Source organism: Oncorhynchus gorbuscha, linkage group LG09 (assembly GCF_021184085.1).
Source record: "Oncorhynchus gorbuscha isolate QuinsamMale2020 ecotype Even-year linkage group LG09, OgorEven_v1.0, whole genome shotgun sequence".
Classification (NCBI taxonomy): domain Eukaryota; kingdom Metazoa; phylum Chordata; class Actinopteri; order Salmoniformes; family Salmonidae; genus Oncorhynchus; species Oncorhynchus gorbuscha.
This window is the reverse complement of record NC_060181.1, coordinates 73,678,565-73,704,658: the sequence shown is the minus strand read 5'-3', so window position 1 is coordinate 73,704,658 and position 26,094 is coordinate 73,678,565. Positions and strand designations below refer to the sequence as shown.

The 26,094-nt window shown below is 43.1% G+C and overlaps 2 protein-coding genes across 4 annotated transcripts; one reads left to right on the top strand and one right to left on the bottom strand.

The window, feature by feature from the left end:
- The first annotated feature begins 768 nt into the window (after window positions 1–768).
- LOC124042946 (phosducin-like protein 3) lies at window positions 769–3,753 on the top strand. The gene is made up of 6 exons (XM_046361095.1): window positions 769–926; window positions 1,781–1,913; window positions 2,132–2,222; window positions 2,446–2,589; window positions 2,894–3,102; window positions 3,244–3,753. The coding sequence occupies exons 1-6, from the start codon at window positions 921–923 to the stop codon at window positions 3,384–3,386; spliced, it is 726 nt and encodes a 241-aa protein (XP_046217051.1). The 5' UTR covers window positions 769–920; the 3' UTR covers window positions 3,387–3,753.
- A 145-nt stretch (window positions 3,754–3,898) lies between these two features.
- On the bottom strand, window positions 3,899–9,436 carry LOC124042947 (neuromedin-U-like). 3 transcript variants are annotated; one of them, XM_046361098.1, is made up of 7 exons: window positions 9,112–9,436; window positions 8,807–8,853; window positions 7,410–7,460; window positions 7,283–7,306; window positions 7,112–7,162; window positions 4,432–4,506; window positions 3,899–4,080 (listed from the first exon to the last, which is right to left on the bottom strand). In XM_046361098.1, exons 1-7 carry the CDS (start codon window positions 9,182–9,184, stop codon window positions 4,048–4,050), a joined length of 354 nt encoding a protein of 117 aa, XP_046217054.1. In that variant the 5' UTR covers window positions 9,185–9,436; the 3' UTR covers window positions 3,899–4,047. The 3 variants fall into 3 exon arrangements, with proteins under 3 accessions (XP_046217054.1, XP_046217053.1, XP_046217052.1); XM_046361097.1 differs by having other exon boundaries at window positions 3,899–4,077; window positions 7,283–7,309; window positions 9,112–9,435; XM_046361096.1 differs by having other exon boundaries at window positions 7,283–7,309; window positions 9,112–9,430.
- Between the last annotated feature and the right edge of the window lie 16,658 nt (window positions 9,437–26,094).

The following is a 26,094-nucleotide window of genomic DNA, read 5'->3' as shown; positions in this document are numbered from 1 at the left end:
ATTGATTTGATTAGAATAAACACACGAGGTCAGAGTTGTCAAAGGCCCCTATCATAAAATAATTTATTCAAATCAAATGTTATTTGTCACATGCTTCGTAAACAACAGGTGTAGAGTAACACTGAAATTAAGGAAATTATCATATTTTAGAGCAACAATCTTATTGAGTTTCACAAGATCAAGACTGACATAAAGATTTATAACCATATCCATAATAAAGGATTTGAAAATATATTTGCACAGTAGAAAATGTACCTAAGTATATGATTCATAAATGAGTTGTCTATACTTGCTATAGTCATCATAACTACATTGAAAATAAACTACTGGATGTCATAAGGTGAATGCACCAATTTGTAAGTCGCTCTGGATAAGAGTGTCTGCTAAATGACTTAAATGTAAATGTAAATAAACAAATACAGTATAAGGATATCATATTGAAGCACATTTACACACCAAAAAACAAGCCAACAATTTTCAGACATGTTTGGACCTCTATGCAACCCCCATAAATCTATGGTCAACCCAGACACTGACAGCACAGCAGTGTGATTTTCAGGTGCAGCTGTTGTCTCAATCAGATGCCACACATGGAATGTAGTACAGCTTTCCCACTCCTAATATAGACATACAGGACCTAAACCGGATATTGGTGCAACCTTTATTATTGTCCCTTGAATGTCTTGCCCTAGCCAGGTTTATGATAATAATACATATAAAACAGGTGATAAAATAGATTTGTCCTCAGAAATAAATTATTTTGTAACGTTTCTATATTTGAGATATCTGACGAGTATTTAAGTTTTGTCACATTAAAGATCTTGTTTTACTCCGGAATAAATATGGGTGAGGTCCTTCTATTTCAGTGTCTGGGAAGAGCAGTGGTCTTTTCAGCGTCTGTTTTGAACGATTAAAAAAAAATGCAGGTTGGTAATCTTCGATAACTTTTTCTAGCTACAACTCTGATCGTAGTTATGAAGGACATATCCGATGTTTCGATTAATAGGATTATCTGTTCGCAAGCCACCTCGATTGGCACATAACGTTATTTAACCATTGATCATGACAGTTCCACTATAACGTTACATAAGTCATTGTTGGAGGAAGGTGTCTTCTGTACAGGGGCGTTTTGTTAAGAGTCCCAACGCTCAAACTGAACATTAAAACGCGTCTCTTGCGGTACGGTTTTGGATGCATATCATATCAGCGATAATTCATTTTATAAAAACCAAAATGTTACATGAATACATACACTGTTACTGTTCCCACGTGGCGATATATCCATGTTGTAGCGCTTGTTTACAATCACGGACCATCTGTGATAATTAGTGATCTAGCGTGGTCGAACACCTACCTGTATGTAAGCTAACTCGGGAAATGTAGTTTCGTCTGATGGAGGCATCTCTGGCAGTATGGATCTGTGAAAAAAATTATACACTTTTACTGTAGCAGTTTATCAGAATTATTTTTTTTTCTCGCTAATTAAAGATAAGGGCCATGGTTCGAAAGCTATATCGCCACTGATGATTTACGTTTTTAATAGTTAAAACATAGTGTCCTGATTGTAGTTCACATGAGCCAGTCCGGAGCAAAACTAATGACTAAACTGTAGGGAGAAGGCAGAATGCTTACAGTTGGAGAGGTAAATGTTGGCTAACTAGATGGCTAAACATTAGGCAATGTTCTCTCGCAGTAATACTGTGTTTTTAACTCTGTGGTGGTACAGAATGACAAACAGCCAAGTTACAATAAAATTCCAACATGATCTCTTATTTCTCAGGACCCTAATGCAGATACAGAGTGGAATGACATCCTGAGAAAGAAGGGGGTCCTTCCTCCCAAGGAGAGAACTCAGGATGAGGTTGAGGAGGAAGCTCTAGAGAAGCAGATAGTTCTTGAGCAGTCATCTGTTGGTAAGAGATGGCGAGTTCTAGTTGGCTACTTCTATGGGACTAAGTTTCTACTGAACTGATCTAGGGTAAACAAATTTTGATGTTATTCTTAACTAACAGGACATGGTTTAGGAAGGCTGATTCTTGGCCAACATTTAAGAGCAACATATGTTAGTTGTTTTAATAGCTTAAATTGTACTTTAAAAAAACTTGTGACGCATATCGTGTTTTGTGACCAGTGAAAACCTATGAGAGCATGACTCTGGACGAGCTGGATGAGAACGAGGATGACTTCAGTGAAGAGGACGAGGCCGCCATCGAGATGTACAGGTCAGTGATCTCTTTAAAGCATCACTTAGATGGTACATACAACAGGGGTTGATAAGAATGAACGGCTGCCCTATTGCCTGGGGCATGTGAGCTGAGCAATCGGGCAAGTTGACCCTGTTCTGTGATTGTTTGCCCCATTGGGCAGATGTTTTTCAGCACCCTAAAACGGATCTTTCTGATTAGCCTACCGTTCTTTACACCCTCTGCATTTCTCTCTTACCAGACAGAAGAGGCTTGCAGAATGGAAAGCCACCCAGATAAAGAATTGCTTCGGTGAAGTAGTGGAGATATCTGGGCAGGACTACATCAAGGAGGTGAACAAAGCTGGAGAGGGAATCTGGGTTGTGCTCCATCTCTACAAACAGGGGTGAGTCTTCTGCCATTCTCTACCCTCAAAGGATTGCAGTTGAGCACACCAATTCATGCTCTCAAAAAGTGATGTTTGATTTTTGACAAGATCTGATAAACTAGAAAATTGTGAAAATATTGATGACCGAGACCTTATTTGAAAGTCATGATTCAAGGTTTTCATTTAGCCTAAGCCTGATTTACAGTGATCCATTTTAATTTGCTCTGAATAGACCTAGCTACCAAAATGATCTGATTTAACTAACTTACTCATTGTGACATCTGTTCTCTCTATGTCCTGTTCTAATCTTCCGTCCTCCCAGAGTACCTCTGTGTACCCTGATAAACCAGCATCTATCAGAGCTGGCCAGGAAGTTCCCCCAGACCAAGTTCCTCAAGTCCATCTCCACCACCTGCATCCCCAACTACCCCGACCGCAACCTGCCCACAGTCTTTGTCTACCACGAGGGAGAGATGAAGGCACAGTACATCGGGCCTCTGGTCTTCGGCGGCATGAACCTTAGAGTTGAAGGTAAGCTATACTCTCTCAAGAAGGACTTTTTAGTTATACTAAGTTAGGATGGTTTTAGTTGCATGATATGAAATCTAGCATAACACCCTCAGTTTTATTAGTGACAATCTTTTAGATATTAAACTATCCTATCATCCTCAGAGCTGGAGTGGAGGTTATCGGAATCTGGCGCTGTCAAGACAGACCTGGAAGAAAACCCCAAGAAGCAGATTGAAGACAAGCTAATGTCGTCGATTCGATCCACTCTCCCCACACGGAAAGACAGTGACTCAGAAGAGAACTAGCCCCCTAACCTCCAAATAACATGAATCTAATGCTCCACGGTCTCTGAATGGGGATGGCTTTCTCCTGTGGTGATGTATTAAAATGCACACCTCTTCCTATGCTTACCGCAGAGAGGCTCCGTCGGTTCTATGCCTTCCCGGTTAAAGGATCTCTTGTGATCATTTTCCTAAATCAGACTCTTCCATAGGGTTTCTACCGAACCTTTGGTTGAATATTGTCCTTTTTTGCATATACGTTTTATAATATGACAATCTAAATGTATACATCTAATTGTAAAATGAAATTTAAGTAGTCATTCACCCATGCCATAATCACAGTTGACAGCTTTTTAAAATAAAATGTTCGCTGTGATCTGTGTAACCATCACATGAAGGCCTGCTTTGGCTATATTTGACTCTTGTGTATGTTCACTGTTCTGCTAGTGATGTACTTAATAATGCTTGTATGTGTAATTGCCACCTAATTTTAAATCACAACATATTTATGGTAATCAGGAAGACACTTTACATTCTGCAATGCAGTCACATTTATCTTAATTTATTTCTCAAAAATATCAAGTCCAGCGAGAGCTGAGAATGCTGCTTTGTCTGTCCACCATTTTGTGTTCAGGGGTATGCAGCTTGCTGGTGTCTGCCTTCAAGTTATTCCACAGTCGGAATTTTACATCACACCTTCAGGGAGATCCCGGAGCTTCTGTGTAATAGGGAAGAGTGAAAGCCTCAGTTATAGTTTTGGTACATTTGAAAACTAATTGGATTTGCAAAACGTAATGGAGTTCTCTTTCACCAAACTGTTAACCTAAATCCAATGACATGGTGAAATGTTTTGTTGTTCACATTGAAATCATGTTTTTTGATAACTCTACAAACTAAATGAATAACTAGATGTTGAACTGATGACTGTGCCCAATGGGCAGGCTGTGGTCCTCTGCATCGCTGATAGGGAATAACACCGTCTCAAAGGAACTTTTTCAGTTTCCTAAACTTGAGCTTCAATAATATTATTCTGCTAACCATTCAAGTTGAAAAGGTACAGGATTCTTACCAAAAGCAGGAGCTGCTTCTTTCTCCTCTGGGACAGTTTTGGTGACAGGCGCATCAATGGGTGCACTGAATGGGACTAGAGAGGGAAAGGCCTGTTAGACCAATCACATATCAATCAATTGCATAATGTTGCAATATTATAATCTAAAGATGCAGTGCATTTGGAAAATATTCAGACCCCTTCACTTTTTACACATTTACGTTAGCCTTATTCTAAAATATGTTCCTCCCCCTCATCAATCTACACACAATACCCCATAATGACAAAGCAAAAACAGGTTTTTAGAAATGTTTGCAAATATAAAAAATGGAAATATTACATTTACATAAGTATTTAGTACTTTGTTGATGTACCTTTGGCAGCAATTACAGCACGCTTGGCACACCTGTATTGGGTGAGTTTCTCCCATTCTCTGTAGATCCTCAAGCTCTATCAGGTTGGATGAGGAGCATCGCTGCATGGCCATTTTCAGGTCTCTCCAGAGACTCTCCAGAGATGTTCGATTGGGATCAAGTCCGGGCTCTGGCTGGGCCACTCAAGGATATTCCGAGAAATCCCAAAGCCACTCCTATGTTGTTTTGGCTGTGTGTGTAACAGTATAGCTTCCGTCCCTCTCCTCGCCCCAACCTGGGCTTGAACCAGGTACCCTCTGCACACATCAACCACAGTAACTCACGAAGCATCGTTACCCATCGCGCCACAAAAGCCGCGGCCCTTGCAGAGCAAGGGGAACCACTATTTCAAGGTCTCGGAGCGAGTGACGTCACCGATCGAAACGTTATTAGCGCGCACCACCGCAAACTAGCTAGCCATTTCACATTGGTCACATGTGCTTAGGGTTGTCCTGTTGGAAGGTGAACCTTCGCCCCAGTCTGAGGTCCTGAGCGCTCTGGAGCAGGTTTTCATCAAGGATCTCTATGTACTTTGCTCTGTTCCTCTTTCCCTAGATCCTGACTAGTCTCCCAGTCTCTGCCACTGAAAAACATCCCCACAGCCTGATGCTCCCACCTCCATGCTTCATGGAGGGATGGTGCCAGGTTAACCCCAGAGAAGACGCTTGGCATTCAGGCCAAATAATTCAATCTTGGTTTCATCAGACCAGAGAATCTTGTTTCTCACGGTCAGAGTCCTTTAACTCCAAGTGGGCTGTCATGTGCCTTTTACTGAGGAGTGGCTTCCGTCTGGCAACTAGCATGAAGGTCTGATTGGTGGAGTGCTGCAGAGATAGTTGTTCTTCTGGAAGGTTCTCCCATCTCCACAGAGCAACTCTGGAGCTCCGTCAGAGTGACCATCGGGTTCTTGGTCACCTCCCTGACCAAGTTTGGCTATGCGGCCAGCTCTAGGAAAAGTCTTAGTGGTTCCAAAGTTCTTCCATTTGAGAATGATGGAGGCCACTGTGTTCTTAAATCAATCAAATGTATTTATAAAGCCCTTTTTACATCAGCAGATGTCACAAAGTGCTATACAGAAACCCAGCCTAAAACCCCAAACAGCAAGCAATGCAGATGTAGAAGCACAGTGGCTAGGAAAACCTCCCTAGGAAGAAACCTAGAGAGGAACCAGGCTCTGAGGGGTGGCCAGTCCTCTTCTGGCTGTGCCGGGTGGAGATTATAATAGTACATGGCCATTTAAGGCCAGATTGTTCTTCAAGATGTTCAAACGTTCATAGATGACCAGCAGGGTCAACAAATAATCACAGTGGTTGTAGAGGGGGCAACAGGTCAGCACCTCAGGAGTAAATGTCATTTTTGTCACTGCCAAGCTTTCAGAAGGGTCCTTCAATGCCAGAGAAATGCTTTGGTACACTTCCCCAGATCTCTGCCTCGACACAATCCTGTCTCGGAGCTCTACGGGCAATTCCTTCGACCTCATGGCTTGGTTTTTGCTCTGACATTCACTGTCAATGTCACGATCGTTTGTCGAAAAGGACCAAGGAACAGCGGATGTTGAGTTCCACATAATTTATTAAACGTGAAACTTTAAACAAAACAAGAAACGAACAACAAACCGTGAATACAGAGGTGCTACATACACTTACTCAAAATACAAAATTCAATATCCCACTAAACACAGGTGGGAACAACACTACTTAAATATAATCCCCAATTAGAGACAAGGAATACCAGCTGCCTCTAATTGGGAATCATACAAATCACCAACATATAAAATTAAACCTAGAACCCCACATAGAAATAATAAACTAGAACACCCCCCAGTCAAGCCCTGACTTACTCCACCATAGAAAATAAAGGCTCTCTATGGTCAGGACGTGACAGTCAACTGTGGAATCTTATATAGACAGGTGTGTGCCTTTCCAAATCAATCAATTGAATTGACCACAGTTGGGCTCCCATCAAGTTATAGAAACATCTCAAGGATGATCAATGGAATCAGGATGCACCTGAGGTCAATTTCAAGTATAAAAGCAAAGGGTCTGAATACTTACGCAAATAAGGTATCTTTTTTTATTTTTAATACATTTGCAAACATTTCTAAAAACCTGTTTTCCCTTTGTCATTATGGGGTATTATGTGTAGGTTGAAGAGGATTTTTTTGACTGAATCCATGTTAGAAGAAGGCTTTAACGTAACAAAATGTGGAAAAAGTCAAGGGGTCTGAATACGTTCCGAAAGCACTGCAAGTTGCCAATTTGTATAGTGAGGAGTCTTCCTTTACTTACCGCATGCTGTATAGAGCCTACTGAGTTTGCCTTTGAATAGTGGAACAGGAACTGACAAAAAGAGAATGTACGAAGTAAACACACTGTTCCAAAGAGTGTATTGCCTTTTTGAAGGATACAGTATATATGTATAGGGTAGGAATAACATTTTTATATTGTTGAGGAACTTACTCTTTTGAATACATTCTGAACTTGCTGCTGTGAGGGAAGAGCGAAACGGAGAGAGTAAGCATCCTGACAGAACTGATATTATAAATGATTTGTGATAAGATTGAGTCATGTAGTTACTTAGCCTTACCTCATTCTGATCTCTCCACATATCTCCCAAATCAGTCTGGATCCCAGGACCCTGCAGCAGGCAAACCAATGGCGATCAAACATAAGTCTATAAGACATCACTAAACCCAAGAAAACCTTAAATCTGTTGGACATGAATCCATTATGTACTATACTATACAGGTTGCAAAGTAATAATCATGTCTCTGTAACCTGTGTATCCAGCTGATGAGAGCAGGTTAAAGTCAAATGTTCTTATGCCCCTCATGTCTCATCCCCCACCAGTCTAATTCAAGTTACAGTGTGACTCACTTCTGTGTTCTCTACCCCCTCAACACATCTACTCTGCCCCAGCCACCACAAGAAAACCATTTAATTTTGAATGGAATTACCTGCAGACCACCTACTCAGACGCAGAACAGATTTTTCTAGAGGTGTGCAACTACAGCAACCCATGATGTTTAAACAGTGAGAGGCTGCGTTTACACAGGTAGCCCAATTCTGATATTTTGCTCAATTATTGGCCAAAATATTGTCAAAAGATCTGATCTGATTGGTCAAAAGACCAATTAGTGGCAAAATATCAGAATTCGACTGCCTGTGTAAAGACAACTGAAGATACAGACCGAAAGCCAATTTATGCTTGATCTGGCATTGCGATCAGAGGCTCCGTAGGCATGCTGAGGCCAAATTGAGTTCTGTACTGCAATGCCATGTGCCTCCCAATTTTTGTAGCAATGCAGAGTGCTCCTTATAGCTCTGTATAGCTCCGCATTGACATGATTGGTTGACGGTAGGTGGTGTATAAACACAAACTCACTTCCTTGACAACTTACTTCACAGCTCAACTCAACAGCTCTGTGCTGCTTCGTGAAGCGCAAAAGTAATGAATGCCCTGACATCTGCAGAGGTCGTATCAATGTAAATGATTCACGGCCAATGCAGCGTCTTTAAGGCCGCTCATAGACAGGGAGGCCAATTTCTGATATTTTTTCCACTAATAGGTCTTTTGACAATCAGATCTTTTCACATCAGATCTTTTTCAGAGTTGATTGATGAAAATACCAATTAGTGAAAAAAACATCAGAATTGGGCTGCCTGTCTAAACACAGCCATAGTGATTCGCATTCAAGGCACATATTGATAGTTTTGTGTCTAGTACACCTTCAAAATGTTGACTCTGGTATCAAATAAGGGAATGTAATGGTAATAAATTAATAATTATTTGTTTGAAAACTAATTTCACAATAATCTATTTGTTTTAAAAACTAATTTCACAATGTCCAATTCTGATTTTTATTTTCACTAATTGTTTTTTTGACCAATCACATCAGATCTTTTTCTCAGTTGATCTGATTGGTTTAATAGACCAATTAGCGGGAAATAATCAGAATCGTAAATGTAGCCTTTTTCCCATACCTTTGTCAAAACAATTCCATGTTCACACTCTTTGCTGGGATTAGCTTCTAAAAATAGATAGAAAATTGTCAGTTTAAAAAGCATATATTTATAATGTTATTAATCTTTAATCAACATCAACATTAACAAAATGCATGTAATTGTCAACTATAATCAATAATATCAATAAATAGCTAAACCAAAAGAGAAATTAATTGAATGTTGAAAAACATTTTTTAGAAGACTTACAATTAAATCATTAGTTTAAAATAAACTATATTGAAATATTGAAGTTAACTTAAATTATATAAATAATATTCTCTCACCTGTCACTTTCCAACATCCAAGGCACCAGACCAAATGAAGGAGGCAAAGTTGTCGCAGATACGTTGCGCTCATCTCGAGCTATCAGATTCTCATGCGCTTTGGTGAGAGTATAGCTTCTCTGTGTGTGGTTTGGTGCTGCAGGAGTAAGTCTTGTTATATCGCAAAATCAGGTCCTAGAACTGAACACTAATGACTTTCTCAACCGAGAGAATTATATAGGCTATAACTTTGATGGGAGAAGCATCATCTCCCACGTAGAAGTGACCAATCAACGTCCCACTGGTCTCCTTGATCATCATCTGAGTCTTAGAGCGCAGGTGTCCTCTCTCTTGCCTGTCAGACAATAACAACTTGTGTAAGTCAATTTTGACAATGGTTTTTAGACACATTTAGATCGGAAACTAAATAAAATAAATGAATCAAAAACAGGATGCCACTGAATATAAAATCAAAATTGAGTTTATAAAATTGGTCTCCCTTTTTTTCCCAGTGCACTTGATTAAAGGAAATGATCTTTGGATGACCAGATGATGCTCATGTTCAGTCAGTCAAAACCATGAAGTAGGCTACCAAATAAATGTATTATGTAGGCCTAACTGTATTAACAACCTTTTTACTCTGTGATCCTGTGGAAGTGACACAGAGTTGAAATGTCAACATTTATTATCATATAATTTGTTTCCTCTAATCTCACTACATCAATTTATCAGTGTTGTGTACATTTACTGATACATTAGTATTTTTCATTAGATTGACTACAGAGAGTTATTGTGACTGCTGGGACCCGGTTTCCCTGTGTAAGCATGAAAGTTGAATGTGTGGGTCAGTGGATCGAGTTTCTCCTGGATGAATCTGAAACAATATTCCAGAGAGACTGTGGATTAGCTGTACCTGCCCGGTGGTCCTTGGATGGAAAATAGCGTAGAACACTCAAGAGGGAGACCCAGACCCCCACCCTCGAACATATAACGTCTCTATTCTGGGTCAGTTCAGTTTGTGTTAATTAGTAGTTATGGTTGCATATAACATGGTTATGAATGCTTATGAAATCCTATAGTCACTTCGCTCTATGATGGAACCAATAGAAAAACAAGAGCTTTTGCAGTTACACTTCAGCTCAACATATTGATCATTACATTTAGAACGGGTCTTTACTGTATGTTTGTCTTTGTTATAGGTCCCCTGAGCAGTGATTGTATGTTATATCAACCATATTGCAAAGGACTCACAGACAGGTGGGTAGATTTATACCGTTAATAAGCCATTGTATCGATTTGCCAGCACTTTCATCTGGACTGAGGGACCAACTACAGCCAACCCAGAGACATGATGGACACCCTTGTGTGTGTTTTGTGTGTGTGTCTATCTTTCCTCAGTTTTTTATTTGAATGACATTCATTGTGGAGGAATATTTTGTGTTCTTGTGTTTGCCTCATGGAAACTTCCAATCAACAATCAGATGCTATCCCAATCACCACCACACTAGTAAAACAGCACACGTCAGACAAAAGCATTTGAGACAGCAATCATCCCCACAATCATCCCACAGCCACACACACAGACTGACATACAAACAAAATAGCATACACTCAAGCAAACACATTAATGCACAAACAGAAAGGGGTGTACTGTCTGAGATGACTTGACCCTCGGCATTGATCAGCCCCCTGCATTTAATTAATTAGTCCAACTGATTCTAATCACCGCTAGTCATCAACAGGAACCTTTCCTGTTCAACTCTATTAATGGCTTCCACTGTTCCCACAGGAAACTCCAGAGAGATTTCACACATAAAGCTTAAACCTCACATGAGAGTGATAGAGGGGGAGATGCAGAGAGAGAGATGGCAAAAAGGAGAGAGGTGGAATGAGAGAGAGTGCAGCCGACTGATAGCCTATGCTCATTTTCCCCGTCAAGGGTGAACCTTGTTTTGTATGTGCAGCGCTGAGACTGCCTCAGGGTCTGAAGAGTCCTCTAGAGGGCCACCATCTCCCTCAAACGGCCTCTTCATCACTAGATTCCTGTTTTTGCTGTTGCTGTTATTTTCAGGGCAATCACTGCATGACTATTGAGTGTTACATTGACGCCAGTGTTCACGTCACAGAACTCATTGCTCCTCTGTTCGATGATAGCACACGAAGAGTTTCATTCAAAAACGTTATATATCCATGTTCATAAATGTTGGTAAATGAGCTTTTATTGTTTAAAGAAATTATGAAAAATATTGGTGTGTTTTTTCATTATCTAATCATGGCATGGGGTTGTTCAATGGCAGACATGTATTTGTTTGAAATTTTGATGGTTTAATATCGGAGAGACAAATAATCACGTTTTTTTTTGCTAAATGCTATATGTTTATCTGCTTCACTTCCAGATAAATAGTTCTGCTAGGTACCTCAATTCATTACAGTAATATGAGATCTATATGTACAGTGCCTTGCAAAAGTATTCGGCCCCCTTGAACTTTGCGACCTTTTGCCACATTTCAGGCTTCAAACATAAAGATATAAAACTGTATTTTTTTGTGAAGAAACAACAAGTGGGACACAATCATGAAGTGGAACGACATTTATTGGATATTTCAAACTTTTTTAACAAATCAAAAACTGAAAAAATTGGGCGTTCAAAATTATTCAGCCCCCTTAAGTTAATACTTTGTAGCGCCACCTTTTGCTGCGATTACAGCTGTAAGTCGCTTGGGGTATGTCTCTATCAGTTTTGCACATCGAGAGACTGACATTTTTTCCCATTCCTCCTTGCAAAACAGCTAAGCTCAGTGAGGTTGGATGGAGAGCATTTGTGAACAGCAGTTTTCAGTTCTTTCCACAGATTCTCGATTGGATTCAGGTCTGGACTTTGACTTGGCCATTCTAACACCTGGATATGTTTTAAATTTGAGTCATTTAGCAGATGCTCTTATCCCAGAGCGACTTACAGTAAGTGCATTCATCCTAAGATTTCTAGGTGAGACAACCCCATATCACAGTCAAATATATAGGATAACGAACATTCCATTTCAGCTAAACAATGAATATGCACCGAGTGTACAAAACATTGTGAACACCTGCTCTTTCCATGACATAGAATGACCAGGTGAATCCAGGTGAAAGCTATGATTCCCCTATTAATTTTACTTGTTAAATCCATTTCAATTAGTGCAGATGAAGGGAAGGAGACAGGTTAAAGACCTTGAGACAGTTGAGACATGGATTGTGTATGTGTGCCATTCAGAGGGTGAATGGCTTAAGTGCCTTTGAACGGGGTATGGTAGTAGGTGTCAGGTGTACACCGGTTTGTCATGAACTGCAATGCTGCTGGGTTTTTCCACGCTCAACAGTTTCCTGTATCTATCAACAACGGCCACCACTCAAAGGACATCCAGCCAACTTGACGCAACTGTAGGAAGCATTGGCGTCAACATGGGCCAGCATCCCTGTGGAATGCTTTTAACACCTTGTGCATGACCCGATGAATTAAGGCTGTTCTAAGTATAGAGTTTTGCAAAAAAATCTAATTTTCATACACATCTAAAATCTATGAATAAATAAATCTGAGAACATTAATATCTTACACACACATGAAGGTACCGATAAGCAATCATTTCTGATGAAACATTGGTGGATATAATGTTTTGGAAATAAACTCTTCACTTGCTCCTTCGTAAATATCAGAATACAGAACACCAATTAAACCCGTTGTTTTTTGCGTTCTAGTCATTTTGCCATCGGGCAGAGGGACATTTTTGCAGCTTTAAAGCTAATTTCCTGCAATTCCACACATTTTGCCATGCATTATGCCATGTTAATGATATGAGTGAGAGTGTCTAACAAAATCAATGGGGGCCCCCTTTTGGTCCGGGCCCATGGACACGTATCCGGTCGGTATTCGGCCATGATTAAACTTTAGATAACTAGCTAGACTAACTTCTAGCTAGTCTAGAAAAATAACAAAAATTGCGAGCTGACATGGCTAAATGAGTGACTGTCAGTGACTGACAAAACAAGAGAAAACCTGCTGATGCACAGCAAAATGTTGAACTTGCACCTTGCATATTCTACTATTTTAACTCTCAACAGTAAACTGAGACCACGACTGAGTTCCCAGCGGCCGGGGGCCCTAAGCGACCGCTTATGTCGCTTATTCCTGGAGCCGGCCCTACGTGTGTATGTGTGTGTGTGTTACATTGAGTGAGAGAGAGTGTGTGTATTTGTGTCCTTGAAAGGATCTGTTTGTGTTGTGTGGGTATTGTGCTCTCTAGTAAGGATTAAGTAAGCCCTCCCTCGGTCAGACCTGTCAAACAGCGAGCAAACAACAGCTGGGGGAGAGATGGATGCACAACAATAAGACACAAAGTGATGACCTAACCCATTTCAGTGAAGGACTCAAAGGACAGTGATGCACCTCTCCCACAGTGCAGCAATCCAACACACTAGTGTTGGGCTGCATCTAGTCTCTGATTTGCCATTGGCCTTCATGGGACTACGGGGATGGCTGAGGAAGAAGATTTGCCTCAGGCACTGCACTTCAATGGAATCTCCCATGATTCATCCATTTCAGTTTAATTTTACACAAGTATTTGATGTGATTTGATACTGATCTCCTACGCACACTCAGCTTAGTAAAAGTTAACATCACACAAATTGTTTCCTTAATTATATAGTAGTTATTTGCTCCCAATCCTTCCTGTGTTTTAGACCTGTCGGTAAATGTTACAATATCCACCTCACTCTCCCTGCCATTGCTCGGTATTAACCTCTGAGGGAGTAGAGAGTGTTAACGCCTAATTGAGTGAAGGTGTGAGTCATTCAGCAGTGTGTCAATTAGCCTCACAGAGAGACATGGCTATAACGGAGTATGACATTAGCACATAGCAACATGACCAGTTCCAGGGACAGGGCACAAATGAGTCAAATGTCAGGGGAACCCTGGGAGTCAAATCACCTGTCCCTGTTCTTTCAGACAGTGAATATTGTTTTATTGACTAAATGACTCCAAACACCACTGTCTCACAGCTGAAAATGAATGTTGTCTTGCCTTAAAGGCCCAGTGCATTTCATGTGTTTTATTTATATTTCCACAGTATGTGGTTGGAATAACACTGTGAAACTGTAGGGGGTGCGTACTGGGGGCAGAGAAGTCAGGCGCAGGAGAGCAAAAACTGATTTACAACGGCGCAGTTTAATTAACAAAACCACCGTAAACAGAACACTAACTCAATGGGTAAACAAAACACGTTACACACCAGCATAACGTGCACAAGCACTACAATAAACAAATCTGGACAAGGACATGGGGGGAACAGAGGGTTAAATACACAACATGTAATGATGGAATTGAAACCAGGTGTGTGGGAAGACAAGACAAAACAAATGGTGGATCGGTGATGGCTAGAAGACCGGCCCAAACAAGGAGAGGGACCGACTTCGGCGGAAGTCGTGACAGTACCCCCCCTTGACACGTGGCTCCAACAGCGCGCCACACTGGCCTCGGGGACGACCCGGAGGGCGAGGCGCAGGGCGATCTGGACGAAGACGGTGGAACTCCTGCAGCATTGAAGGGTCCAACACGTCCTTGACCAGCACCGAGCACCTTTCCTCCGGACCGTACCTCTCCCACTCCACGAGATACTGAAGGCACCCTCGCCCGACGCCTCGAATCCAGTATGGAGCGAACAGAGTACGCCGGGGTCCCCTCAATGTCCAGAGGGGGCGGAGGAACCTCCCGCACCTCAGACTCCTGGAGCGGACCAGCCACTACCGGCCTGAGGAGAGACATATGGAACGAGGGGTTAATACGGTAATCTGGGGGAAGCTGTAACCTATAACAAACCTCAATCACTCTCCTCAGGACTTTAAATGGCCCGACAAACCGCGGACCTAGCTTCCGACAGGGCAGGCGGAGGGGCAGGTTTCAGGTCGAGAGCCAGGTGCGAACACCGGGGCCTCACTGTGGTGACGGTCTGCGTTCTCTTTTTGGCGCAGTACGGCCCGCTGAAGGTGAACACGGGCAGCTTCCCCATGTCTCCTCCACGCGCCTGAACCAGTCGTCCACCGTAGGAGCTTCGGCTTGACTCTGATGCCAAGACACCAGAATCGGCTGGTACCCCAGTATGCACTGGAAGGGAGAGAGGTTAGTGAAGGAGCGGCGAAGCGAGTTCTGTGCCATCTCGGCCCAGGGCACGAACGCCGGCCACTCCCCCAGCCCGTCCTGGCAATAGAACCGCAGAAACCTGCCCACATCCTGGTTTACTCTCTCCACCTGCCCATTACATTCTCGGTGAAACCCTGAAGTAAGGCTGATCGAGACCCCCAGACGTTCCATGAACGCATTCCAGACCCTAGACGTGAACTGGGGACTTCGATCAGACACTATATCCCCAGGCACCCCGTAGTGCGTAAACAAGGCCTCCGCAGTCTGTAGGGCCGTAGGGAGACCGGGCAGAGGGCGGAGACTACAGGATTTAGAGAAACGATCCACAACGACCAGGATGGCGGTGTTACCCTGCGAGGGGGGAAGATCGGTAAGAAAATCCACCGACAGGTGCGATCAAGGCCGTTGTGGAACGGGTAAGGGGTGTAGCTTCCCTCTGGGCAGGTGTCTAGGAGCATTACACTGGGCACACACCGAGGAAACATAAACCCTCACGTCCTTAGCCAAGGTAGGCAACCAGTACCTCCCGCTCAAACAGCGCACTGTCTGACCGATCCCAGGATGACTAGAGGAGGGTGACGTGTGGGCCTAATAGATCAACCGGTCACGAACAGCAGACAGGACGTACAGATGCCCAGCGGGACACTGGACAGGAGCGGGCTCTGCACGCAACGCCTGCTCAATGTCTGCGTCCAGCTCCCACACTACCGGCGCCACCAGGCAGGAGGCGTGGAGTATGGTAGTGGGATCCATGGGCCGCTCCTCTGTGTCATACAGCCAGGACAATGCGTCTGCATTCACGTTCTGGGAGCCTGGTCTATAGGAAAGAGTGAACACAAAATGGGTGAAAAACATGGCCCACCTTGCCTGGTGAGGGTTCAGTCTCCTCGTTGCCTGCATGTACTCCAGATTGCAGTGGTCAGTCCAGATGAGAAAAGGGTTTTTAGCCCCCTCAAGCCAATGTCTCCATGCCTTCAAGGCCTTGACGACAGCAAACAGCTCCCGGTCCCCCACGTCTTAGTTTCACTCTGCCGAGCTGAGCTTCTTTGAGAAGAAGGCACAGGGGCGGAGCTTCTATGGCGTACCCGAGCGTTGAGAGAGCACAGCTCCTTTCTCAGCCTCGGACGTGTCCACCTCCACTATGAACGCCAAATAGGGATCCGGATGGGCCAGCACGGGAGCCGAGGTAAACAGAGCCCTCAGGTGACTAAAAGCCTCAGCCGACCACAGCCGACCACCGCAAACGTACCGGGCCCCCCTTCAGCAGTGAGGTAATGGGAGCCACCACCTGACCAAAACCCCGGATAAACCTCTGGTCGTAGTTGGCAATCCCTAAGAACTGCTGCACCTCCTTTACTGTGGTGGGAGTCGGCCAATTACGCACGGCTGAAATGGGGTCACTCTCCATCTCCACCCCTGAGGTGGGAATGCGATACCCAAGGAAGGAGACGGACTGCTGGAAGAACAGGCATTTCTCAGCCTTGACGTATAGGTCATGCTCCAACAGGTGACCAAGCACCCTGCACACCAGGGACACATGCTCGGCGCGTGTAGCAGAGTATATCCGAATGTCATCAATATACACCATTACACCCTGTCCATGCAGGTCCCTGAAAATCTCGTCTACAAAGGCTTGGAAGACTGATGGCGCATTCATCAACCCGTACGTCATGACGAGGTACTCATAGTGCCCTGAGGTGGTACTGAAAGCAGTCTTCCACTCGTCTCCCTCCCGGATACGCACCAGGTTGTATCGCACCTGCGATCTAGTTTGGTGAAGAAGCGCACCCCGTGAATTGACTCAATCGCTATGGCTATGAGCGGTAGCGAGTAACTATACCTCACCGTGATCTGGTTCAGACCCCGATAGTCAATACACGGGCGCAGACCCTATCCTTCTTCTTCACAAAAAGAAACTTGAGGAGGCGGGTGAAGTGGAGGACCGAATGTACCCCTGAAACAGGGATTCGGAGACATATGTTTCCATAGCCTCCGTCTCCACCTGTGAGAGGGGATACATGTGACTCCTGGGAAGTATAGCGTCTACCAGGAGATTTATCACACAATCGCCCCGTCGATGGTGTGGTAACTGAGTCGCCTTCTTGTTGGAGAAGGCGAGAGTCAAATCGGCTTATTCAGGGGGAATGCGCACGGTGGAGACCTGGTCTGGACTTTCCACCGTAGTACCACCAATGGAAACCCCTAAACACCTTCCCGAGCACTCCTGCGACCACCCCATGAGAGCCCTCTGTGGCCAAGAAACAGTGGGGTCATGACAAGCTAACCAGGGTAGGCCTAGCACCACGGAAAATGCAGGAGAGTCAATAAGGAAGAGACTAATTCTCTCCTTTTAACCCCCCTGCGTCACCATACCCAGAGGAGCGGTGGCCTCCCTAATCAACCCTGACCCTAATGGTCGACTATCTAAGGCGTGAATGGGGAAGGGCACAACCACGGGAACAATGGGGATCCCTAAACTATGGGTGAACGATCTATCTATAAAGTTCCCAGCTGCGCCTGACTCTACTAGTGCCTTATGCTGGGAATGCGCGGAAAACTCAGGAAAAGTGACATACACAAACATATGTGCAACAGAGGGCTCTGGGTGAGAAAGGTGCCGGATCACCTGGGGTGACGCATGAGCGCCCTGCCTGCTGCCTCAATACCCAGAGGAACCAACCCTGTACCGACCAGCAGTGTGACCTCTGCGGCCACAGATGGTGCACGAGCTGGAATCCCCTCCGGTCTCCCTGTGCACCGATCCTCCCAGCTCCATGGGTATCGGAGAGGGGGTGCGGTGGGATGGAACCAACAGACCCCGATCTGAACGTCCGCAGGTAGCCAGCAGGTTATCCAGCCGGATGGACAGGTCCACCAGCTGGTCGAACGTGAGGGTGGTGTCTCTGCAGGCCAACTCCCGACGGACGTCCTCGCGCAGACTGCAGCGATAATGGTCGATCAGGGCCCTGTTGTTCCATCCCGCGCCGGCAGCCAGGGTCCAAAACTACAGGGCGAACTCCTGGGCGCTCCTCGTCCCCTACCTCAGATGGAAGAGGCGTTCACCTACCGTCCCCGGGTGGACAAAGACTGCCCAGATGGTCCAACGCCACATCTCCCTCTCTCAACACGGCGTTGGCCCACTCCAGGGCTTTCCCGTTAAGGCACGAGACGAGGGCGAACACCCTCTCACGGCCTGAAGGTGCCGGGTGGACGGTTGCCAGGTATAATTCCAGCTGCAACAGGAACCCCAGGCAGTTCGCAGCCGTCCCATCATATTCCTGGGGAAGGGAGAGACGAATCCCACTGGGTCCAGGAGAAAGAGGGGAAAGATAGTCCCCCAAAATAATCTATAAGAAGTTTGTTCTGAAGTGTCTGTCCTATATCTGAGAGACATAAGAAAGATCAGAAAACATTTGTTATTTATATATATTTTTACATGTATTTAATCACTTATTTTTGGTACTGGAAACTCATATCTCCCTCACTCACTTTAAGCACCAGCTGTCAGAGCAGCTCACAGATCACTGCACCTGTACATAGCCCATCTGTAAATAGCCCATCCAAGTACCTCATCCCCATACTGTATTTATTTGTTTATCTTGCTCCTTTGCACCCCGGTATCTCTACTTGCACATTCATCTTCTGCACATCTACCATTCCAGTGTTTAATTGCTATATTGTAATTACTTCGCCACCATGGCCTATTTATTGCCTTACCTCCCTTATCCTACCTCATTTGCACATGCTGTATATAGACTTTTTCTACTGTATTATTGACTGTATGTTTGTTTATTCCATGTGTAACTCTGTGTTGTTGTATGTGTCGAACTGCTTCCCTTTATCTTGACCAGGTCGCAGTTGCAAATGAGAACTTGTTCTCAACTAGCCTAGCTGGTTAAATAAAGGTGAAATAAATCAAATAAATAAAAAACTAAACAAACAATCTCCTGCTGAGGGCTGGGACTAAAAACAAGCAAAAGATAACTAATGTAAAATACACTGTGTCCGTAAAATGTACATGTAAGTATTGCTGTCCATTGTTCACTCCAATTAGGGGAGGTGTGGTAGGGTTACAGGAAAATAATAAAGAAAGAAAATATATTAAAAACATATATATATATATATATATATTTAAATTTATATATATTTAAATTTAAAAATGTATATCTGGGACTGGAAATGGAGACAATTACATTGATAGAAGCCACAATCTGCAAAATTAAAGCTGATCTGTGAGGCATGTGTCCGTCCTAGAACAAAATAACCGACATGTAAGTGTTTATGAGAGTCTCACCTTTCCACAGAGGGGTCATATTAGTGGGTAGCCCAAACTGTTCGAGCGCTACTGTCAGGAGTTGACAGATTTGTCTGTAGTCGGTACAGCCAGTCCCAAGACACTTGTGGGGAGTCTCATCATTCCATAGAGGGGTCCTAACTGTCCAGGCGCTACAGACGATTTCTTGTGATAAGAACGATTTTCGGGAAGTCTCATGGTCTGACAAACAACAGTCTAGCTCTGTCACCTTTCATCTCAGATGCGGAAGTGCGACATCGGAGGATGCGGTGGATTGAGACAGATATCGCTAGTTTAAACAGACAGATTGTTATGGTGAGTTTTGTATCATGCTAATTAAATTTCCGCAGGGGCGGTGACATCGACTCTAGTTTTTTAAAATGTTTGTCTAGTCAGCCATGTAAACTTCCATTGGTCACATAACCACCTCTGTTGCCAAGTCTCCATGACAATATATTTTATGTACAACATTAACTAGGGGTGAGTCAGTCCAGACAGGGAAGAGCAAAATCTAGATATGATCCAGTTGATTGATGGTCAAAAAACTTCCTTCCAGGAATTTGACACTGTGATGCTGTCATCATGAGTCTGGTAAACTGTATATAGATTGACTAGGTTTATTATCCTTGCCCAATCAATGACAGAACACTTCTCTCTTCAACAAAGGTCATATTCTCAGTTTATGCTAGGCTGGAACCTACGCATCTGTCGATGACTAAATGGTTTATTGTCTTACATCCAACGGTATAAAAGGGTTTAAAATGTAAAATGAAAACAAAACTGGAATAAGGAAGTAAAGGACATGGTGCCATCTTGTGGTGTAAAATGGTGGCAGACAAACCTCTTCTGTTTAGAATCAGATAATGGACATGTTAAGAGGTTAAAGAGCTCTTGGCACACGTCCTATACAAGTACTAGTGTCTGCTTGAGCTCTGGCGAGATTTTTCATCTATCCCATCAAAGCCTAATTTATTTCATATGAGGGACATAACAGTCTAATGAACTATGTGACTGAAATATTACTGACTCAAAAACATGACAGTCTCCGTGGTCCATGTCCCATGACACTACATACACTACATGATCAAAAGCATGTGGAAACCTGCTCTTCTAACATCTCATTCCAAAATCATGGGCAAAAACATGGAGTTGGTTCCCCCTTTGCTGCTATAACAGCCTACACTCTTCTGGGAAGGCTTTCCACTAGATGTTGGAACGTTGTGTTATTGACTCTACGTTTGTTTATCCCATGTGTAACTCTGTGTTGTTGTTTTTGTCGCACTGCTTTGCTTTATCTTGGCCAGGTCGTAGTTGTAAATGAGAACATGTTCTCAACTGTCCTACCTGGTTAAATAAAGGTGAAAAATATATATATATATATATATAAATTGCTGCAGGGACTTGCTTCCATTCAGCCACAAGAGCATTAGTGAGGTCATAGTCAGAGTTCCAATTGATCCCAAAGGTGTTCGTTGGGGTTGAGGTCAGGGCTCTGTGTAGGGCGATCAAGTTCTTCCACACCGATTTCGACACATAATTTCTGTATGGTCCTTGCTTTGTCCACAGGGGCATTGTCATGCTGAAACAGGAAAGGACCTTCTCCAAACTGTTGCAACAAAGTTGGAAGCACAGAATCATCTAGAATGTATGACATAGCGTTAAGATTTCCCTTCTCTGGAACTAAGGAGCCCAAACCATGAAAAACAGCCCCAGACCATTATTCCTCCTCCACCAAACTTTATAGTTGGCACTATGCGCGATTCATTACTCCAAAGAACGCTTTTCCACTGCTTCAGAGTTCAGTGTCGGTGAGCTTTACACCACTCCAGCCGACGCTTGGCATTACGATCTTAGAATTGTGTGCGGCTGCTCGGCCAAGGAAACCAATTTCATGAAGCTCCCGACAAACAGTTCTTGTGCTAAAATTGCTTCAAGAGGCAGATTGGAATTCAATAGTGAGTGATGCAACCGAGGACAGGCGATTTTTTTACGCACTATGCACTTCAGCACTCCCGTTCTGTGAGCTTGTGTGGCCTAACACTTCAGGGCTGAGCCGTTGTTGCTCTTAGACGTTTCCACTTCACAATAACAGCACTTACAGTTGATTGGGGGAGCTCTAGCAGGACAGAAATTTGACAAACTGACCTGTTGGAAAGGTGGCATCCTATGACGGTGCCACGTTGAAAGTCACTAAGCTCTTCAGTAAGGCCATTCTACTGCCAATGTTTGTCTATGGAGATCGCATGACGGTGTGCTCGATTTTATATACCTGTCAGCAACAGGTGTGGCTGAAATAGCCGAATCCACAAATTTGAAGGGGTCTCCACATAAATGTATATTTATAGTGTAAGAAGAGACTATAGGCAATACATAGTGTGAATCATTGATGAACCTATTTCAGACTACGTCATCCACACATGACAACAGGAAAACTGAGCTTTAAATGAATTTAGATTTGACAGAGACTATATCAAAATGGACCATGCTATTTTGCTCTGAGGAGGTTAAGATAGTCAACACCAGTACAAAACATATAGCCTATAGACACAAACATACGTCACAGTTTATAGTGATTGCTTTAGGCAGGAAATACAATTACCTCTAAATGCTCAAGGGAATGGAAAAAGGGTTTGTAAAATTGATGAGCATTTGATGTGTCATTCTCAAGGATAATGTGTTGCTATTTTACCTGGATAGAATACGGCATAATATAAAATTAGGTTTATTTTTGACACCTGCTACACTGGGGATCAACTGAACACTGTTGCCATAGCAACAACACCATGAGCTCTCTAAACCCCCTGACTGCAGCTGTGTGTATGTGTGCCTGTGTGAGTGTGAGAGAGAAGAACTCATTAAACAATCATCCCACTCAGCAGTGGGATAGATGGTTGTTGTGGATGTTTTGCTGTTGCGTTTTCTTTCATAACCTCAGTGAAACACAGGCAGTAGGACTGGGAGGCTGTGTTCTTTAATGATACCCTGACTGCCACGTGCTGTGCTGCACATGGTGGAGGTGAGGAGACCGTGCTGCAGGTGGGAGAGAATCTGACAGGTGATCATAGAGAGAGAACAGGGACATGCGGGGCGGTTACCTCGTCCAGCTGGGACTGCATGTGGTGAAACGGACAGGGGATATGGACAACCGTAAAATAACATTGTATGTATTCACTCCCTCAATTGAGTGAATTACAGAAGAAAAAAATGGTATTCTGCCCCCCAAAAATATGGGTTGTTGTTGAATTGCGTAGGCATTTGCATCTCTCTCTTTTGCAACCCTGAAAAACATTTTAAAATGTAAAATAGTCACACATCATACATGTTTTTGTTAATATTGAACTGTTCATGATAAAACATAATGCAAGTCCATTATTGTGCAAAACTTGGTGTTTATGCATAGTTTAAAGTTCTGAAGGTAAGCAAATTGGCTTGTTCCCGTAGATATCTATTATCTTGAATGCTACAATGTAAACAATAATATTTAATATATTGTAGATCAATAAAAACAAAGAAGGCTATTAAACTACTTTTTAATCTTTTTACAAATGTATGTGTCTTAAGTGTTTGAGCATCTGTGGCCTCCATTCAAGAAAATTAAATCCTAAATGACCTACAATTTCATCATTGGTGTTACTTACACCTATTACTGGTGGCCCAATGTTATCATAATTGTTAAAAAAAAAGCTTAAAATTAAGCTGCCATATTAGTTGACTTAGTATGGGAAGATGTACCCAAATACATTTAAATATATATATATATACAGTACCAGTCAAAAGTTTGTACACACCTACTCATTCAAGGGATTTTCTTTATTTTTACTATTTTCTACACTGTAAAGTAATAGTGAAGACATCAATACTATGAATTAACACATATGGAATCCAATAGTAAGCAAAAAGTGTTAAACAAATCAAAATATGTTTTAGATTTTAGATTATTCAAGGTGGCCACACTTCACCTTGATGACAGCTCTGCACAATCTTGGCATTCTCTCAACCAGCTTCATCTGGAATGCTTTTCCAACAGTCTTGAAGGTGTTCCCACATATGCTGAGCACTTGTTGGCTGCTTTTCCTTCACTTTGCGGTCCAACTCAACCCAAACCATCTCAATTGGGTTGAGGTTAGGTGATTGTGGAGGCCAGGTCATCTGATGCAGCACTCCATCACTCTCCTTCTTGGTCAAACAGCTCTTACACAACGTGGAGCTGTGTTGGGTCATTGTCCTGTTGAAAAACAAATGATAGTCCCACTAAGCGCAAACCAGATGGGATGGCGTATCGCTGCAGAATGCTGTGGTAGTCATGTTAGTTAAGTGTGCCTTGAATTCTAAATAAATCACAGACAGTGTCCCCAGCAAAGCACCCCCACACCTCCTACTCCATGCTTCACGGTGGGAACCACACATGCGGAGATCATCCGTTCACCTACTCTGTGTCTCACAAAGATACGACGGTTGGAAGCAAAAATCCTCTGAACAGTTGATGTGTCTGTTACTTGAACTCTGTGAAGCATTTATTTGGGCTGCATTCTGAGGTGCAGTTAACTCTAATGAACTTATCCTCTGCAGCAGAGGAAACTCTGGGTCTTCCTTTCCTGTGGCGGTCCTCATGAGAGCCAGTTTCATAATAGCGCTTGAGGGTTTTTGTGACTGTGCTTGACGAAACTTTCAAAGTTCTTAACATTTTCCGGATTGACTGACCTTCATGTCTTAAAGTAATAATGAACTGTCGTTTCTCTTTGCTTATTTGAGCTGCTCTTGCCATAATATGGACTTGGTCTTTTACCAAATAGGGCTATCTTCTGTATACAGTACCACCCCTACCTTGTCACAACACAGCTGATTGGCTCAAACGCATTAAGAAAGAAAGAAATTCCACAAATGAACAAGGCACACCTGTTAATTGAAATGCACTCCAGGTGACTTCCTCATGAAGCTGGTTGAGAGAATGCCAAGAGTGTGTAAAGCTGTCAACAAGGCAAAAGGTGGCTACTTTGAAGAATGTCAAATATAAAATATACTTTTATTTGTTTAACACTTTTTGGTTACAGCATGATTCCATGTGTGTTATTGTAGAAAATAGTCAAAATAAAGAAAATCCTGGAATGAATAGGTTTATCCAAACTTTTGGCTGGTACTGTATATATTTTTAAATTAAGTTGATTTCCCCCAAACTGCCATGCCCAAATGCCACCGCAACCCCAGAAAAACCCCATTCACATTAGTGACAAGCAATAACAATAATAAAAGGAGATGGAAGAAATTCTGTTTAAAATCAAATATATAAATGTCATATGTAGTGTCAATTCAATTACATTGCATTCAATGACAATCAAAACAATAACTATGCCAATGGCATTCCACAAATCCAAATAAATCTAGCAATGAAATAGGCATAGCCTTGATTAGAGGGGATTACATGGGGCCAGCCCAATGCACTAGTGGCTAAACCTTGACTTCCTGAGTGAGTGAGTGAGAAAGAGAGAGAGTGAGAGAATGAGAGTGAGAGAGTGAGAGATTGTATTCTGGAAGTATAGTATCTACCTGTGAGGGTATCTAACTGGACTGGTGGTAGAATGTTTTTAATGTAAAATCTGTCATTTTATTTGACAATGGGAAAAATAGCTAATGGGCAAATACTGGAGTACAGGTTTGATTGAACTAAGCCTTTAGAGGAACTATAGCTATCTTCAGCCTCAAGTTTCTGTCAGCCTAGTTACCAGACCTGACCGTCACGTGTAGCCACTGAAGGCATATCCCAACCCTGGCTAATCACCTCATCAAGTGGTTACATCACGTGTAGCCACTGAAGGCATATCCCAACCCTGGCTAATCACCTCATCAAGTGGTCACACCACTGAAGGCATATCCCAACCCTGGCTAAACCACTGGAAGGCATATTCCAACCCTAGCTAATCACCTCATCAAGTGGTCACACCACGTGTAGCCACTGAAGGCATATCCCAACCCTGGCTAATCACCTCATCAAGTGGTTACATCACGTGTAGCCACTGAAGGCATATTCCAACCCTGGCTAATCACCTCATCAAGTGGTCACACCATGTGTAGCCACTGAAGGCATATTCCAACCCTGGCTAATCACCTCATCAAGTGGTCACACCACGTGTAGCCACTGAAGGCATATTCCAACCCTGGCTAATCACCTCATCAAGTGGTCACGGCTGGCAATTTGAGGCTAAAGAAGTGCAAAACCAACATGACTGTTGTTCTCTCATAGCCCTGTTTGCCTCTTAAACTCAACAAAAAGCCCCTAGTTATAAACATATCTTCAGGGGGAGGTGGTGATTGTATCTCTCACGGAACTAAACAACTGAGAGATTGTCTGGGAACAGCTTTATCAAAAGCCATGCGGATGAGGCCTCAACCCTTTCCTTTCAGATTTGCCCTGTTCTTTCTTTGTTTCGGACTTTTACCAAAACCATTGATGTATGATAAAGTTGCCTATAACACAGACTATAGTACAGCAGTCTTTGAAGATGTCAGAGGATTCATCAGCAATTGTTAGTGGACACAGACT